The sequence below is a fragment of the Aricia agestis genome, chromosome 2, assembly GCF_905147365.1.
Source record: "Aricia agestis chromosome 2, ilAriAges1.1, whole genome shotgun sequence".
Taxonomy (NCBI): Eukaryota; Metazoa; Arthropoda; class Insecta; order Lepidoptera; family Lycaenidae; genus Aricia; species Aricia agestis.
The window spans coordinates 18180431-18200264 of NC_056407.1; the positions used below are offsets into that span (position 1 = coordinate 18180431).

At 40.1% G+C, this 19834-nt stretch overlaps 1 protein-coding gene across 1 annotated transcript; it reads right to left on the bottom strand.

Moving 5' to 3' along the window:
- Positions 1 to 404: 404 nt before the first annotated feature.
- LOC121740076 (ethanolaminephosphotransferase 1) lies at positions 405 to 14121 on the bottom strand. The gene is made up of 9 exons (XM_042132799.1): positions 13946 to 14121; positions 13783 to 13851; positions 13029 to 13221; positions 7920 to 8046; positions 6999 to 7128; positions 3547 to 3704; positions 2243 to 2423; positions 1356 to 1532; positions 405 to 605 (listed from the first exon to the last, which is right to left on the bottom strand). Exons 1-9 carry the CDS (start codon positions 14000 to 14002, stop codon positions 546 to 548), a joined length of 1152 nt encoding a protein of 383 aa, XP_041988733.1. The 5' UTR covers positions 14003 to 14121; the 3' UTR covers positions 405 to 545.
- Positions 14122 to 19834: the final 5713 nt, after the last annotated feature.

Consider the following 19834-nt stretch of genomic DNA (forward strand, 5'->3'; position numbering starts at 1 on the left):
AATTCTTTAAAACATTAAACCATTTTAACTACATTCATAATTTTCAAAATTTGTATCCTCATCATATTTTTTTGTCTACATAAAAAAAGCATCCGAGATTATTTCTTTGGTTCAGTTTAAAATAAATAAATAACATTTGGCCACAAAAAACTATACAATTAATAACATTTTGCATAAATACCTAACAGTGACATGGGCGTACCGGGGGGGGGCAGCTGCCCCTGGAATCCCTGGATCATGTTGACGTCCCTACTAAGTATATTATCTAGTACTTTTATCTATAAAAATTAAGAACGAAATTTTGCCATTTCTTTGCAATACAATATTTTTACAACTAAAAATTAATAATTTTTTATTCTTTATAAACACCTAGCTTATGAAAAATACGCCCCCCCCGCCCAGAACCTGGGTACGCCCATGAACAGTGACAACCATCAACGGTGAGATTAAAAAACGAGTGATTTAAAATCACAAAAAGATTAAAATCTACATTAATATCTGTTACAATATAATGACCAGAACCAGATAGAATTTTACTACTTCATTTATACCTTTGGTTTGATCCGGAAACAAGATATCTTAAAGTGTTCACACATCTCCTGTACCTGCAAAAAATAATATAGAATTGATGAGAAAAATATGAATACATGATGTAAGTATGGCGTAAAATGTTTTACACTAACGGCTCAGGGCCTGTAGACAAGTGGCAAAGCGCTAACGCTAGCGCTACAAAATGTATGCGATTTGACATAAGTCATCCTTCGCTAGCGAATACTAATGTCAAATCCATACATTTTGTAGCGCTAGCGTTAGCGTTTTGCCACTTGTCTACGGGGGCTGGTCAGGTCTGGTCTGGTGGGTGGAAAAAATATGAAATCATTGTTAATAAGATGGTGTTAAACGAACAACTGACAGCTCAAAACTATGAGAGTCACAGGGATATAATTTGTGTATTTTATATCGTGCTATTATGTCAATCCCCCCCCTCCCTAAACAGAGGCGGCGTAAGGCGTGGGCGACGTGGGCTACCGATCACGGCCTCGTGGTCCAAGGGGCCTTAGACCACGAGGATTTATGAGTTTTGATACTCATATTTTTATATAAAAAGAGCGTGTGTGCCGAGCTCACGTGTCAGAAGTGAAACTCAGTCAAAATCGTCGCCTTACTCCGTGACGGTATCGCCATGACGCGACTTTGAAATTTTACTCTGAAGTCTCAACGCGCCTAAAGAAGTTTCATTTCAATAAAAATTGGAGAATAAAAATTGGAGTATAAAAAACCTGCCTCGCAAAACATATTTCGCCTACATAAAATTTAGGTGTTGCCCAGCCACTGTCCCTGAATGTAGCACGTACCAGCAGCGTGCCATATCTGCAGTGCGCGAACGTGGCGGCAGCGGTGAGGGCGACCAGCACGGCGAGCTCGGCGGCCGGCGCCCGCAGCGCCACGCACACGCCCGCACCGTACACGCACACCAGCGCGTTGACGGCCTCGCACCGCGTGTCGCTCATCTGCGCGACTATTAGCCGGCACTGAGGAGATATATGATGAGGAGTTTTATGTACCGAGAAGTCACCACTAAAGTATCATCACGGTCAGGTTTAGAAGCAGAGATTTGAAAATTGTGGAACAGGAATAGAATTTCGGCATCGTTCCTTTTTCCATACCCAAAGGGTAAAAACTTGACCCTATTACTAAGACTTCGATGTCTGTCTGTCCGTCTGTCTGTCTCCAGGCTGTATCTCAAGAACGGCTATAGATAGACTTCTGAAATTTTCACAGAATGTGTATATCTGTTGCCACTATTACAACAAATACTAAAAACAAAATAATATTAATATTTAAGGGTGGCTCGCATACAGCAAACGTGATTTTTTTGCTGTTTTTAGCTCGATATCAATAATGGCTATAGCCAGGCACTGGAAATTTTTACGAAATCGTTAATTATATTATTTGTGCTTTAATAATTGATAATGAAATTAAAGTAAAATAAATATTTAAGGGGAGCTCCCATACAAAAATCACATTTTTTGAGCTATTTTTGCTCTATAACGGTACGGAACCCTTCGTGCGCGAGTCCGACTCGCACTTGGCCGACTTTTTGAATTCAAAAAATTCAAATGATAAAACTTTGACGTTTTAACTCTTTTTCTTATTGTTTTTCTTTGATACAAACATTCGCCTCCTGCCACTCGAAACTTAAAAGCCATCCTTTACCAAAATATGTGTAAAAAATACTTACAGAGATATTAGAGAATATTGTCCCGGTGAGCACATAGAACAGGCGCGGGGCGGTGCTGACCACGTCACCGGGCGAGTACACCGCCCACGCCGCGCTCAACCCTACGAACGTCGCGAGCGGGATCAGCGGCCGCACCGCCTCCGAGAACGATCGCATCTTGCCGGTGCGGTCGCGGTACGATCTGCGGACACAATATCATATTATTATTATTTTGACGTCGATTGGTAATTTTTATAGACTTGTTTAAAAAACTGAAAAACTCGCTTTAGCTAATCCGCCATCTTGGATGTCCGCAATGTTGGATTTAAGTCACGTGACTATTTTTTCGTATTTCTGACAGCAAACCCTTTCATTTGATAACCATAGGGGGTGCCGGGTGCATTTCAAATAGCCTGTCCGCCATCTTGGGGAGGTCGCCATATTGGATTTGACATTTGTGATGACGTTTCTTAGCTAGTCATCAGAACTCAGAGCGTGTGCAAAATTTCATCATAATCGAAGACCGGTCAAATTAAGATTCCAAGACTTTCTTACATATAAAGTTACAAGTGAAGCCAATAAAAGCGTGTTAAAATCATTGCTAGTTCGACTTGGTCAACGTGACCCAAGTGATGCTAAGAACTCACGGTTTAACACGCGGTTTTCTCCCGCGCCCGCCGCTTTTGCGGAGCTGCGGTTTTATTTCGGAACTCACGACAACTTACGGCGACCGCTAATTTGTGCGGACTGCGGGCCCGCAGCCGCCGCGGTCGTGATCAGCGCCCGCAAACTCATTTTTTTCACTTTTGTATGGGGAAACTCGTGACGCTCGGACCCTTGCCCATACAAAAGTGAAAAAAAATCGTCTTTCAGAGCTGCTGCTTTCACAGTGAACTCTCTACAACGAACACGTACACACACTAAAGTATAAAGATGGCCCCGTGCGAGTTTCTTACGCCGGATCTTCTCGCCGGGTTAGTTTCCGAACCGGTGGTAGGCACCTTAGTAACAACGTTCGGAAATATTTATGTAAAAAAATTACTCTGAATTAAAAATATTTTGATTTTGATTTTACTAGGTACGGCTACTGCGATCGCCCGCTAAACTATCACAGAGCGCGGCGCAAACCGCCGAGGCTGCGGGCGACCCGCCGCCCGCCGGTGCAGCCGAAGCCGCAAACAACCGCACCCGCCGCGGGCGAAAAACGCGCCGTGAGTTTTGCTTCAATTTTTTACATACAAAACTGCATTCTACCCAGGCTGGAATTAACCGCTCCGTGAGTTCTTAGCGTATTTTGTCTATCAGCACGCTGCACGCATACTCACTTGTATATATTCCACAGTATAACAGTCTGCGAGGTGAGCATGGCGGACAGGTACAGGACGACCTCGAACACCAAGCCCGGCGTGAGGCCGCCCGGCAGCCGCACGTGCCACGCGCGCGCCCCCACCGCCGATGTTACTAGCAGCAACACGCACGAGCCCTGGGAGACATTAAGAGCGCGCTGTCAGAAATATCATAAAGCTATAGTATTTTTCGATACTCGATACCGACTACCGTAAATTTTTAGTATGGCAAATTTTACAGCGCCTCTAGCGGTTACTTGCGGAACTAAAATCGCCATACTAAATATTTACGTAGTCGGTATCGACTCAATCGAGTATCGATAAATACTATAGCTTTAAGCTCATGGTAAAGCTACAGAGCCTGCAGGCGGACTGGTAATGTGTGGGACCAGTAAAACTAGCGGTAGAGAATTTCGATACCTGTTAAGCAGTTTAAAATTTAACGGCCCGATTCGACCAAACTTGAAGTTACACGAGTATAACTATCATGAGAATAATTTTATTTCTTTAATTTACTCTAAGGTATTATCGTTTGCATTTTACCAAGTTACTCAAAGAGTATGAAATAAAATGTCAATTATAGTTCATAATGATAATGTGACAGTTGAACCCTGTTGTGCAACTATTCTCAGTTTAATATTTACTCCACCAAAATAGCCCGTGTAAATATTTACTCCCGTGTAATTACCTCATTCTTGGATTAGAAGTTGGAAAAACGCGAAACTTACTCTTAGATTAGGAGACAGTTATACTCGAGTAAAATTTTACTCCAGTTTGGCCGAATCCGCCCTCAGTGCGGTGTCATTTTTTGCAATATTTTGCGTCTGGCTAACAAATATTTCATGGATCCTCTGAGGCGCCTAGCACCAGGAACTTTGATGACTCCTCTCGAGCCCCACCCGCCATGAATCTTAATTTATCGTTGTTTCGTCTGTTTCCAATTGTTTTTCTTTTAGTAGCGAGCCAACAGCGAACATAAACGGATTAATACTTCGTTTCAAGTATTTAGAAGTGATAATTTACGTGTACAAACAGAAATGGAAGGTAAGTGACTTATTTTTATCAGGTGTTGTAAACCTTTGGCTATATTGATCCATTTATTTTCGTTTTATTGTAGAACGGGATAAAACATGCTACTTGCTAGTCATGTATAACACCAAAAATGTATCTACTTTTTATAGCACTTTATAAACAAATAAACATTGTATAAGTTGTAGTTTTTGAATGAAATATGTTTCTTTCATACCGGTGTGAAGCAGGGGCGGGCTGCTAGTTAATTATAAGAATAAATGTGAGATTTTGCTGGTGTTGGCGTTATATATTTATAAAATAATTTGTCGGCCATATTAATCACCAATTGAAAATGTTTAAGACTCCTAAAGTGTAAGTTTTTATGCAATATCCTAAAACTAACACTGTACACGTAAAATACGTGACAAATAAGGCCACTTTCATTGAGGGGAAACCTCTGAAAAATGTAATTTCATCATTGTTTTACAGGTAAACATTTTATCTCCTCTTGGGCGTCACACGCCATACAGAAAAGATACCCATGGTGCCTCTGCGGCAACAACCGCACGGAATCGGTTAAAGTACTCGAAACTATTTAAACTTTAAATAGTCAATTCGCAATCAATTCGTGGTGCGATTAATTTTTGCGTTTGATCAACATAAAATACTTAAACAAAATAGACATGAAAATGTACGCGCGATAAACGAACGAAGTTACGGGTAAAATCTAGGGCCCCAAAAAGGAATTCTTAATAATAATAATAATAGTCCTACACTGGTCACTGGCCACTCATGGCTCTCCTTGGGCGTACTTTCATGATGCGAACAGGGAGAGTGTCACATGCCACGCATGCCTTCCAAAGGTCCGGGATATAATATTGCCCGTGAGCAAGGAGTGCAAACAATAATAATAATTTATTTTAGCGGAAAGAAGTTACAATAGTTGTTATAATAATAAACATGGTTCACTCTTTCTATCTAGTATTTAGGCATGCAAAAAAAAACAAAAATGTAATTAAATTAACATTATTAATTGTTATACAGCAGCGCAGTGATTCACAATTCCTGACTCGGATTCCGAAGCAGGTATACCTTCTGCTTAGCACTAGGCAGGCCGAGCCTTTATTGGCTGTTGTCGTCGAATATGAGTTTAATAAGTGGCGGCCTTACAGATTGCGAGGCCCGGGGCGGAAGGACTTTGCGAGGACCTGGGCGGCAGGTCTTTGTGAGACTCTTTTGCCTTACGGGGCGATTGCCCCGTTCGCCACCCCTTAGGGCCGCCACTGAGTCCAGTATAGCATTGTGAATCAAGCCTCATATTTCGAACCATAACCTACTAATCCTACTAATATTATAAAGGCGAAAGTTTGTTTGGATGTATGGATGTATAGATGTGTGGATGTGTGGATGTATGGATGTTTGTTACTCTTTCACGCAAAAAGTACTGAACGGATTTTAATGAAACTTTACAATAATATAGCTTATACATCAGAATAACACATAGGCTACAATTTTAACCGACTTTCAAAATGGGGGAGGTGTTATGTTCGTTTTCTTATGTTCAACGATTACTCCGCCGTTTGTTAACCGATTTTCAAAATTTTTCTTTTGGTATGTACCCTACATATCCCAATTTGGTATTATATTCACAAAAGTGGTGATCTGATGAAGGATCCATAAGTAATCGAGGGAACTCCTCAAAATTTATGGGGTAACATGTGGTGACTTCGGTTTCGTGAGAAGTATTCTAAGCATATGCTACAAACAAGTAAGATTTTGTACCGAGGTATACCTGGTATACCGTGGTTCGAAAGGTGCTGAGAGAACTCCTGATTCTTTATAGATACAAGTTTGGGAGTTTCGGCGTTGTTTTAAGAACGGAAAGCATATGCTACTATGCAAATTACATTCATCATCATCATCATCACTGTCATAATATTATACCATGCATCGTCCCATGATTATGAGCCTTTTCATAGTCTTTTAGATCGAGGCTCGAGTTTGTCAAGCGATGATTTAAAAAAATCTATACTTAATATTATAAACCTGAAGAGTATATTTGCTTGAATGCGCTAATTTCAGGAACTACAGGTCCGATTTAAAAACTTATTTCAGTGTTAGATATCTCATTTATCGAGTAAGGCTATAGGCTATATTATATTATCACGCTAAGACTAATACGACCGAAGAAACTCAGGAAAATGTGGTAAAAACGGGGAAAATATTAGAAGGGGTTTATCTCACGAACTACTGGAGCAATTTTTATAGCAATATTTGGCACTTATATAGAGTAGACCACGTGAAAAGAGTATTTATAGCTATTTTTATTCGAAAATGTACGGTTTCTGTGAAATTCCTAATTTACGCGGGCGACGCCGCGCGGGACATCTAGTAAACTATAAAGTAATCAAAAGACTCACAAGCATGGTGAAGTCGTATCCCCAGGGTAGGAACATGACGCCGGTGTTGTACTTCTCCCAGTGCGGCAGGTAGAAGTTCAGGAATATGTTCCATATCACGAAAAAGTAGCGGAGCGGACTTAGCTCATCTCTGAAATAGATAGTGTTCATTTTAATAATTAGGGTTCCGTACCCAAAGGGTAAAAACGGGACCCTATTACTGAGACTTCGATATCTGTCCGTCTGTCTGCCTCCAGGCTGTAACTGAAATTTTCACGGATTGTGGATTTCTGGTGCCGCTATAACAACAAATACTAAAAACGAAATAAAGTTAATACTTAAGGGGGCCTCCCATACAAAAAACGTTATTTTTTTGCCTTTCTGGTTCGTAATCCATAATGGCAACATGTAGACACTTGAAATTTTCACAAAATCCTCAATAATATGTGTACTTTAATTAAAATGTATTTAATAATAATATTAAAATAAATTAAAAAATGAGGAGGGCTCCCATACAAAAACACAATTTTTTCCCTACTTTCCTTCTATATCGGTACGGAACCTTTCGTGTGCGAGTCCGACTCGCACTTGACCGATTTTTTTATTATATTACATATCATTACACCTTATTGTATAAAATAATTTTATATTGGTGACATTTACAGCCTTCTAGAAAATCACGTATCTAATTTTGTTTTCACAGGAAAAGGGACGTTTGTGTTACGGCCGCTACAGCCTATATGCCGGCACCGTATTCTTGGGAAAACAGCATAATATATATTATATAGGATCCCAAGGTTTCTAATAAAAGGATGCGCTAGTTGATATGATTTTGGAGTACCATAATAAATTATTATATATGTCTCGTCCGAGGCAACTGGCGAGTTGGCTGAGGATTTGCTTCCTCCATTAATACCCATTCAATGAATGCTCAGTTTTTACCTGCCGAATATGGAGTAGAGGCAGGTGGGTATGAGCACGGCGGAGTAGGAGTCGAGGCCGTGGTCGAACAGCTCGCCCAGCGGCCCGCTCGCGCCCGTACGCCGCGCCTGCTTGCCGTCGATGCCGTCTGGAATAAAACATGTAATGTGGTAACTGCTAACTAAATGAGCATTTCTCAAAAAAAAAAGTACTTTCTATATAAATCTTTGTCCCACATTTTAAAATATGTTTTTCTATAAATAACATATGAAAGTCCACGTGTGTATAGTAGTGGACAGGGCTGAAAAAATTGAGTTACGTTACAACGTAACTCAATTTTTTTTTCAAAGATTTCAAATGCATTTTTCTCCAAAACCGGGTTGCGTACAAATATTTAGTACTGCTTTTTGGATACACCTTAACTCAAGAATTATCTCATTTAATTATTATCACTTAGGCTTCTTACAGACGAACGGCACGCGTCGACGGCACGTATCGGCGGCAGTCGACGGCGGCCGTTGACAGTTTATGACGCTTGCGGGGGCCTACCACGACCATTCCTAAAATTATCATGTTTCCAGAACACTTTGTTGTAGGATTACAATAACATTACCGTACTTACTTTTTAAATAATAATTTTACTATAAAAAATGCAAAACATTAAATCCGCTGTGAAATATCAATTTTTTTAAGATCGCTAGCTTGATGTTAAATTAATATTGCTTATCTGTTAAACGGTGTCGCTTAGTAGAGATGGTGGTAGGCCCCCAGTTGTGACGTACCGCCTAAAGGGAAGCGTCCACAGGTCGGTATCGTACGCAACGGACGTTTCGCATCAAACGGATAATTTTTTCACAGTACGTCCGCTGAATCGGCAGCGTACGGATTACCGACTAGCTTAGTAAATGAATGCTCTAAAGGGGGGTGTGGATGGAAAAGTCGAAACCAAAAATTTTGACTTAGAAACTTTGTTTGGACTAATTTGAAGATAAACATACTGGCTAGTCGGTAATCCGTACGCTGCCGATACAGTGAATGTACTGTAACAAATTATCTGTTTGATGCGAGACGTCCGTTGCGTAAGATACCGACCTGTAGATGCTTACCTTTAGGCGGTACGTACGTAGTTTTACGTCACAACTGCAGGCGTGATAAACTGTCGACGGCTGCCGTCGACTGCCGTCGACACGTGTCGTCATCTGCCGTCGACGCGTGCCGCCGACACGTGCCGTTCGTCTGTAAGCGCTCTTAGTTTTGTTACATCCTGTTTAGGGTATCCAATTATCCATACACACCCTTGAGTATCATTTTCACGTAGTTTCGTTACAGCCTGTATACAGCGCAAGAATTCGTTTTAAAATATAGTGCCGTCTTCAAAATATATCCGTGTGATATATTACATTGATATTTATTACGAGTTACGAGTTACGACACACGCCGTAAAGTATCGATAATAATTATCTATCATACGAGAAATAAGGATGCTGTATTAGGAGACCGACGCGACGTAAACAATGATAACAAAGGGCATCTAAGAATAAAAAGTTCATCTGTTGTATGCTATGTAATGTATATAACGAACACTTTGTATTCATAATATAAATATAGTACACGCGAGTATATTTTTTTTATACTTTATATATATTTTAGCTTACTATACATGTATACTTTTAAAATAGATTGTTTATATAAAGGTATACTATAGCTATAAAGCTCATAAAGCCTAGTAGCACATGTCAGTCTGATTTTTGAGAACTGATTTTGAAAATAGTGAGTGACTACATTGATCCTTATGCTGTATGTTCGGCAGGGCCGGATTTATATTTTTAGGGTTCCGTACCCAAAGGGTAAAAACGGGACCCTATTACTGGGACTTCGATGTCTGTCCGTCTGTCTCCAGGCCGTAACTCAAGAACGGTAATAGCTAAAGAGTTGAAATTTTCACAGATTATGTATTTCTGTTGCTGCTATAACAACAAATACTAAAAACAAAATAAATTAAATATATATGGGGACCCATACAACAAATGTGATTTTTCAAATATATATTTCTCTGTATCAATGATGACAACAGGTAGGCACTTGAAATGTACACAAAATACTAAGCTGTATTTATACTTTAATTAATAATAAAATTTAAATAAAATAAATAATTAAGGGGGCTCCCATACAAAAAACACAATTTTTTACTATTTTTGCTCTAGAATGGTACAGAGCCCTTCGTGCGCGAGTCCAACTAGCACTTGGCCGATTATTTATGAGTATAGGCCACTTTAGTTTTGCCGCCCCTATGTACAAACTCTGCCGCCATCCTAGGCCTCTGCCTCCCCCTAGGACGCCATAGGACGCTGCCGATCATAGGCCATGTCCTTTACTGCCTATATCCATACTAATATTATAAATGCAAAAGTATCTCTGTCTGTCTGTCTTGCTTTCACGCCAAAACTACTCAACCGATTGCAATGAAACTTTGTATACAGTTATTCTAGAGTCTGAGAAAGGACATAGGCTACATTTTGATGTGGGAAAATATCTTATTTTCATGAAAATTTCGATGAAAATGAATTCGCATTGCGCGTGGCCAGCGCTCATCCCGGGGGTCCTGGGTTCGAGTCCCGCAGGCGGAACAAAAAGTTTTCAATGTTCCTGGGTCTTGGATGTGTATTAAAATAAAATTTCAAAAATCTTAAACATATTTTATGTATAATATTATAAAAAATCCAGAAATATATCGATGGAATGAACATTTTAGTTCTAATACGATTCAGCAGATGGCGTTTTATTTTTTACTTTATTGTAACACTAGCTGTTGCCCGCGACTTCGTCCGCGTGGACTTTAGTTTATAGCGCGCGGTGTCAACAAAATGTGTGTCAAATTTAAAAACTTTTTAAAACCCTGGTAAGTGGTACCCCTCTTAGGGCCGCGCTACACCAGAATGGCAGCGCTGAAGGTGCTCGCCTCGCCGCTGCCATTCCGGTGTAGCGCGGCCCTTAATTAATCAAAATACCCAAAAACAGCTGTGCAGTGTGCACATAATCTATACTAATAGTATAAATGCGAAGGTATCTCTGTCTGTCTGTCTGTCAATCTCGCTTTCACGCCAAACGCCAAAAGTATCTTCTCTGTCTGTCTGTCTGTCTGTCAGTCTCGCTTTCACGCCAAACGCCAAAACTACCGAACCGATTGTAATGAAATTTTGTATACAGATAGTCTAAAGCCTGAGAAAGGACATAGGCTACTTTTTTACTGGAAAAAAGGGTTGTAAGGGGGTGAAAATGCGTAAATTTGTTCAAATTAAGTTAGTTCCAACAATTCATAATAGATGGCGCCGTGCGTCTTCTACATCGCACTGACGCTTGCTCAAAAGTCTTTCTATAAGACGTGGTATCATCTTACATTTAAGTTTCGATTTTTTTCGATTGTTATATCTATTCTACGGTATTAAATAACTCAGTACTTTATCTGTGCAGTGACGTAACCTTAAATCTATCAATGATAAATAGTTTATGGGTAAAGTTGTGTAATTGGAGGGCTAAATAAGCTTTAAAATTTGGCATAAAATATAAAGTTTAATATAAAAAAATGAAATACTTATTGTGTGCACACTGCACAGCTGTATTGATTTAAGGGGTACCAGGGTTTTTTTTACACCAATTTTGTTGACATCGCGCGCTATAAACTGAAGTCCACGCGGACGAAGTCGCGGGCAACAGCTAGTTGTACATAAATGCGATCGATAGCCCGGTGTACAATTTTTGAGCTCTATTGAAAAGTAACACGATCGATCGCTACTTCGATGGACTGGGTTCTGATTCTCGCATCTCGAATCCCGATTAACCGCAAGTCGTCTCCTTCGCCCGCACCAATTATGTTGGGCGCGAGTGACATAGATTTGATCGATACGAGGTATGAAAATCGATCCCCTGTTGGATACACTGGATCGCATTTCGTATTAGGGTGTCTAATGCAGGTTTCAGTAGAGACTCGGTTCTGATTACTCGAGATCGTATGTCGGTAATGATCTTAGCATGCAATACGCTATTAGGGTCCCGTAAAAGGAAAAACGAGACACTATAAGGCCTTACCGTTTTATATTAGTTAAAACTTTCAGAGATAATTCTTTTAGTTATTAAAACTAGCTGTATGACCGAGCTTTGCTCGGTATTCAATAAAACACGAATAAAATGACATTTTATAAAAATGATTCCTAGCTAGATCGATTTATCGCCCCCGAAACTAAATTTCATGAAAATCGTTGGAGCCGATTCCAGGATTCCAATTATATGTATACAAGAATTGCTCGTTTTAAAAAGATGTAAGATAAGGGGGCAAAATAAAGGCATTTTTAAAGCTTTTGTGAGTCTTGTGGCTTTAAGAATAGACCGTAAAGGCCGCGTCCTAGGCTAGGCAGCGTCTACTAAAGGAGCATACACTCATAAAATATATCAATCTGGCACTGCTTGTGGCAAATTTAAACAAACAATAAATTATTCTGAGAAAGGATACAAACATTTTATAGAACTTATCCATATAGAAAAAGTAAAAACTAAACTTACTAGTTTTTTTGCTTGATAATGTCACGAAAGTTCGCGGAATCTTTGGCGACTCGCACTTATCCGGTATTTTCGACGACAATAATGATTATACAATAGAACAATAAGGATTGTATATTGTAATTCGTTCTTGGACTTTAGTTTTTTGTACAAAGGTTATTTTTTTCATTAATTGGCAATTAACATTAATTACAACTGTCTTAGTTAAGTTATCCTTTTCTTGCCACATATTTTCTCATTAATGTTAATTATAATTTTTTGGGCCCTAATATAAATCCCTGTATGAAAACAAAAATGACAACAATAAACATGGATACTAAATTATATTATAATACCTAGTCACTACATACAGGAATAACCATTCTGAAAATAAATTTAATTATAAAATTACTGTAAAATGTACCATGGCAGAAAGGTGACTTGTGATACTTACAATGGTGAGAAAGCTGTTAGATAAACTTTGTACTAGTATCCTATTTAGTTTGGAAATCAATTAGAGTTTTGTCCCATTGCTGATTATTTTTCACAACAAATAGTTAGGAATAAAACACAAAAAATGTAAAGCACCATGCTCACCTAGTGTGTAAGCCACGAAGAGGTTAACTGCGCTCACCGCCCACACCCAACTCGGGATTTGGTCTTTGGTAGCATTCTCTTTTGTTAGAGCGTAAAATCCATAGTCATAGTAGGAGAAGAGCAAAAAGTTAAGGACGGTCAGTAAGAAGCCAGTGAATGTTAGCAGGTTTGGTGCAATCCACATTGGACAAAACTGTAAATACATTATTGTTATGTACACAAAAATTATCATTAACATTACTGATTCACCAAAAATATAATATGAAATGTGGTAAAACTTTAATTATTATTGTTTCATTTCTTATATTTTTGGTAAATATTACAAGGAACACAATTAAAATGTGTATATTGTTGGGTAAAGATGTTGTGTACAATTTTGGGCCTCATTGCCTAGATAAATTGAGGAAAAAAGCTGCATACCATGTGTGTGCAACGATAAAAGCACATACAGTACAGTCACAAACATTGATCTTTATATTTTCTAAACAATGTAACTAAATGCACAGATAAGTATATTTTATGTCACACATTAGAAACTTTGTAGACACAGTTACATTTTACAAAACTGAAAAGTGTTAAAAGCATGATAATGATAAAATTAATTCATACTTAGTTTTTTCATGACAAGTTTATCTATAAATACTTATAATATTTGTGACAGTTCTGTTTTTCTCAATTTTATTCTAATTAATATAAAACATGTTAGTCTGTAATTATTGTGCTAAAATGTTTATGAGCAAATAAAAATAATTACCTGCACACACCAATTCCAAAACGGATGCATAACGTAATTACTAAGAATACTCGTATCTATTGAATTATACTGAAAAGAAGAATCATGTTATAATATTTTGACCTGCATACACTTTTATTTTAATTTTAATTCACAAAATAAGTATATTCCGGTACGTAGGTACCTTGTATTTTGAAAATCCTTCTAATTGTTCCTGTGACAATATACGGTTGCGAGCCATTATGACTACGGTATAATATTTTCACTAATATAATATTTGCAGCCAATTAATGTCGAAATTTTACAAACTTGGCTATATTAATTTTAATAAAAATATCGCAAATTAACACAAGTATCCACAGCAACTTACGATTTGCAACTGTCATAAGTCATTTACTGTCAATGTCAAATGTGTCATGTGAAATGTCAGGTCCACAGTCCAATGGGCACCGGCAAAAGCCGGGAATGTGAAAGAGTGATGTTGGTTTTTGTATTATTTTCCTAAAAATCATTTATCAGGGTTTTTAATGTGTAATATTGGTAGGATATTAACCATTAGATATTCGTTATCGTGCACAAGCGTAGGAAAGTGATATGATAAACAGAAAGGTGCTCATTTGTGTTCTCTCCAAAACTCCATCGAAAGTTTCAGTAAAGCTTCTACCACTTTACTGAATCAATCGACTTGACTTCTTGACTGTATTGACTTTATACTTAAACTTTAGACCTGACTGACCTGGCTTTATTTGAGGCTTTATATTATTTTATATTTTAATACGTGTTTTAATGAAAACTACATATTGTTAAATGCGTGCGAGTTCGAATGGGGGCGGGGCGACGAATCGTTGCAGTCGGGTGAGTTGGGCTGCGGACCAATACGACTTTTTTGGGTAAGGTTAGATGGCTAAGGCCTTAGCCATCGTGGTTATTTTTTTGGAAACCACTCAGAAGTAGGAGACCCGCTTAGCGGTCATTTTTTTTGTTTTAATGTGTGCTCATTATACTCTGCTTATTAGTGTATTTTTCAAAGTGGTTTTTTGTATTCGAAACACTTCATTTAAGATAAAATGCCGCTCAGTATAAAAATTACATTTGCCAAATATTAAAAAAAATGGAGGACGTAACGTGGACACTCAAACAGATATGAGGTCGCTCAAAAATTATAAAGCTGCTCATTTTGTATTTTAAGTAACTCAAATAAATAATTTCTAAGTAGCTTTTCTGTTAATTTCTCGTCACTCACTCTCAGTCGCTCAAAAAGTAATTCTGTAACCCAAATTTAGTAATTTTGACACCTAAAACTGTAATTTACAGTCACTCGATAAAATACTACCCATTGACAATTAACAACCAAAATCATAAAGTTTATATACCTATTATGGAGGGTAGATGGAGGAGAACTATCTAAAGATAAAGTATTATTACAGTATAGATGTAGTCTTACGGCCATTCCCAATATTTGATCTATCTCTGGTTTTGCCTTACTAGAGATAGGAATAGCTCACATTAGACATTATGCCGGCTCTTGATATAGGCGAACGCGTTGGCCAACGCGTCTGCAGACGCGTTGGCCCAATGTGTAGAACGGGCGTTCGCGCGTTGGCCGTAGGTATTTAGACGTTGGCCGACGCATCTGCGAGCTTGCCGCGCGGGTCGGAAATGTCGGCAAAAGATCAAAGGACATTTGTCGCAAGCTTCGCGCTCCATCCACACATAGGCCGCGCGATCAGTTTGCCCGGAGTTATAATTATTATAATATGTAATAATTTTTGTATGTATTAATTTAATAAATAATAAGTAGGTAATAAAATAATTACTTATATTATTTTGATATTATAAAATATTATGTAAAAGTGAGTTTATTTCTTTGTTTGTTACGTTTTCTCGCCTTTTATTTATTTATTTCCAGAATACTCTTTAAAAACTTTTTCTTGTCCACATTTACAAAGTAATTATAAGCTGTGAATAAATAAACAGCTGCAGCTGTTAGCGACTAAACATCCATTTTGAATCCGTCCGCACATTGGCGCGATCCAAAGCATACTGAACGACCTTCCTATGTGTGGATTACTCACAAACGCCGTTGCAAGCGCACTGCCAACGCGTCTGCAGACGCGTTGGCCAACGCATTCGCCTTATGCCGGCTCTTGATATAGGCGAACGCGTTGGCCAACGCGTCTGCAGACGCGTTGGCAGTGCGCTTGCAACGGCGTTTGTGAGTAATCCACACATAGGAAGGTCGTTCAGTATGCTTTGGATCGCGCCAATGTGCGGACGGATTCAAAATGGATGTTTAGTCGCTAACAGCTGCAGCTGTTTATTTATTCACAGCTTATAATTACTTTGTAAATGTGGACAAGAAAAAGTTTTTAAAGAGTATTCTGGAAATAAATAAATAAAAGGCGAGAAAACGTAACAAACAAAGAAATAAACTCACTTTTACATAATATTTTATAATATTAAAATAATATAAGTAATTATTTTATTACCTACTTATTATTTATTAAATTATTACATACAAAAATTATTACATATTATAATAATTATCATAATTATAACTCCGGGCAAACTGATCGCGCGGCCTATGTGTGGATGGAGCGCGAAGCTTGCGACAAATGTCCTTTGATCTTTTGCCGACATTTCCGACCCGCGCGGCAAGCTCGCAGATGCGTCGGCCAACGTCTAAATACCTACGGCCAACGCGCGAACGCCCGTTCTACACATTGGGCCAACGCGTCTGCAGACGCGTTGGCCAACGCGTTCGCCTATATCAAGAGCCGGCATTAGATATCAAGAGCCGGCATAAGAGACATAATATATTTTATGTCAATGGGGAAGGCCGGTCGAAACTTTTAGTAGATGCCGCCACCATAGCTTTTACCTGTCAATGAGTGTGTCAAACAACAACAACAACAATTTTATTTAGTAGTTTTGCTTAATTTCGTTACTAATTATATTAAAATCATTATGTATTCGTCTTGGCGTGTAAGTGAGCTACAAGCTGAGCAAATGAAAAGAGGCGCATCGGCCATCGCTTAACAGAAGACGGGGAGAATTAGTTGAGAGGTATAACCTCAAAATATTTGATTTGCATATTTTTTCAATAAAATTAGGTACTTATAGCCAAAAAAATGGAAAATATGTGTACCTTTTTACAATTATTTTTAAGTTACGTAACAATATTAAGTAAATATTCAATTTGGAGCTTAAATTATAACTTCTGTTGTTGTTATTTATTCTTATCTTTTTCATCTTGTAGATTGGAACTTTACGACCGGAATTTCAGTTTTGGAAGTCCAGATAATCAGTCCGAGCGATTGAGTCCGATGACGATGTGATGGAAGTTCCTGATGTTAGGACATATCGGGACATAAATGCTAGTTCATTGTTACCTCATTTAACCCAAACTCACATACGACAGTAATTTTTCTTGTAAGTATACATAACCCATGTACATAAGTACAAATATTTTTATTACAATTCAATCAAATATAATATAATACTATTTTTTAGCGATGACAAGAAAATAAGTGAAGCTTAGGCATTGTATAAGTCCCGATACACTTGTTTTGGTTAGAGGATTTGGATTTTGATTCAAATATGGGAGAAAATACCTTTATTAAAGGATATTGCAACAAAACTATGAAGCAACTGCAACATGAAGTAAAATTAAAGCTAACCAAAAGTGGAATACCACAGGAATCTAACTGTAAACAAGTTTTGTTTCTACTAACTATACACATTTAGTTTTGTTATTAGTTTAGTCACAAATCACCAAGTTTAGTTATATTACTTATTAGAAACAAGAACTTATTAATATTTAGCTATATCTGTATTTATTTATGTAAATTATAAAGCATTAATGCGATGAAACTGGATTAAAGCATTGTTATTATATAAGATCATATTTAAATAAAAAAATACATTGATTTTTTACTTTTTATTATCAACAATACATTCCCTAAAATTACATATCATAAAACAAATAAAAAATATTTCTGATGCTGCACATAAAAAGAGTTTAATGGTGTTTGTAAAGTTTTGTATGTTTTTGTTCGTGCGCCGATTGAAACAAAGAAAACAACGCGCTCTGAAAAGAACGCACGCCGTCTTTGTATACGTTTGTTATAGAAGTTGAAACACAGAAGAAAATCGCTCTGCAAAGAACGTACGTTCGCAATGATGAGAGAAACTGTCCGTGTAATAATACCGGACATGAACCGGCCTTAAAAAAGGCATTTTTGTAATAAGAATTCTTCGCAACACAACACTACGCGTCTTCACATCGAGGCTACGTCGAGCGAGGGATCTTCGCAGCGTGGCTACGGTCTTCATGGCGTTTGCAGAGTTTCATAACATCTTCACAAAATGGCGGCACTACTATTATTACCGGCGCAGCGACAAGCAGCAGCGAGGCGACGTCGGAATGGCGCGCGCGGGCGTACTGAATTCGCGGTGGTCGCTATGTCTTCTCACACCTGGCCCTGGATGGTGGGCCTGGGTGGGGGAACATGCCCAGGGGCTAAGCCCCTCTACATGTGGTGTTCCTATTTAGGGCACCTGGTACGGGTACCACGGTGCATGTGTTAAACTATTTTTAAGGGATAAATCCCCGCGAATATCGCAGGGCAAACCCGGGGGCCTGGAATGGCCAGGGGGGGTAGTATGGCCTGGGGCCGAACTCGACCGGGACAGGTAAGGTCCCGGCGACGCACGCGGGTCCCCGCCCTGGGGCGGAGATAGCGTGTGTGGGACCACTCCCACGCGCGCCGTCTTTCCTCCACACTGAGGGCCGGACCGAGTTGGGAAAAGTAGAGATGGGGGGTAGAGTTCCCTGAGCCCTGGCTTTAAATGCCGGGGGGAAAGGACACCGAGGGGTCGGCGGTAATGGCAATAGGGCTGCCACTCGCCAGGCCCCTGGTGTCACTAGAAGTAAGTGGGCGGCGCAGTTCTCCCTCCTCCGTGGGGATGGTGTCACGGGGGAGCAGCAGGCGGTCGGGTGGGCGTGCGTGCCAGGGAGCCAGGTCCTCCAGCTCGACCAGGCTCGATGCATCAGCACGTCGGAAGAGGTTGGAGGAGAGCCTAGAGATAAATTGCTCTACGCTCTCCATCCTGAGGTCCCGGGCGATGGTGGCGTTGCGAACGTAACGCGGCGCAGCACCCTGTTCTGCTGCCGCTGGAGCAACTCTCGTCGCGGCGCAGACAGCAGCTGATACCAGGCAGGGGCCGCGTATGTCAGTCGAGATCGCACGTACGTCTTATACAACGCCAACCGCATGTTGGTGGGGATCTGGGGGGCAGCAAAGAGGCTGCGGAGGCAGGCCGCGGCGGCACGAGCGCCGGCGACGACTTGGTCACACTGGGCGTTCATACTGAGGCTACGGTCAATGGTGACGCCCAGGTACTTGGCCGTCCTGCGCCACGGGATCTCGCAGTCCTCAATTTTGAGGGGCGCTGGTAACCTCAACTTCCTGGAAACGGCGAGCGCTTGTGACTTACTCGGGTTGACCGAGAGTCGCCACTTGCTCAGCCACTCAGGAAGGAGATCCAGCGTCCTCTGCACCTTGATGGCAGCGTGGTCCAGGGTGATCGAGGAGGCAATGAATGCCGTGTCATCGGCGTACAGCGCCGCCATGGTTGCGGGGTGCGCTGGGATGTCTCTCCCGTAAAAGTTGTAGAGTCCGGGGGAGAGAACCCCTCCCTGGGGGACTCCGGCAGTGATGGGATGCTCTTCTGAGAGGGTTCCATCGACCCTGACTCTGAAGGTCCTGCCCGTCAGGTAGGAGGCCAGGATTCGGATGACGGACCTGGGCACACCAGCTTCTTTCAGCTTGTAAATAAGCCCGTCGTGCCAGACCGAGTCGAAGGCCTTCTCCATATCGAGGAAGACGGTCACGCTGGAGTTCCTCTTGTTGGCAGCGGCGGTGAGGAGATGGATCACGCGAACCAGCTGATGGGTCGTGCTCAGCTGGGAGCGGAATCCAAACTGTTCCTTCCGAGGAGGAAGATAGGGATCAAGGTATTTGAGAAGAAGGATTTCGAATGTCTTCGAGAGAGTGGACAGGAGGGTGAT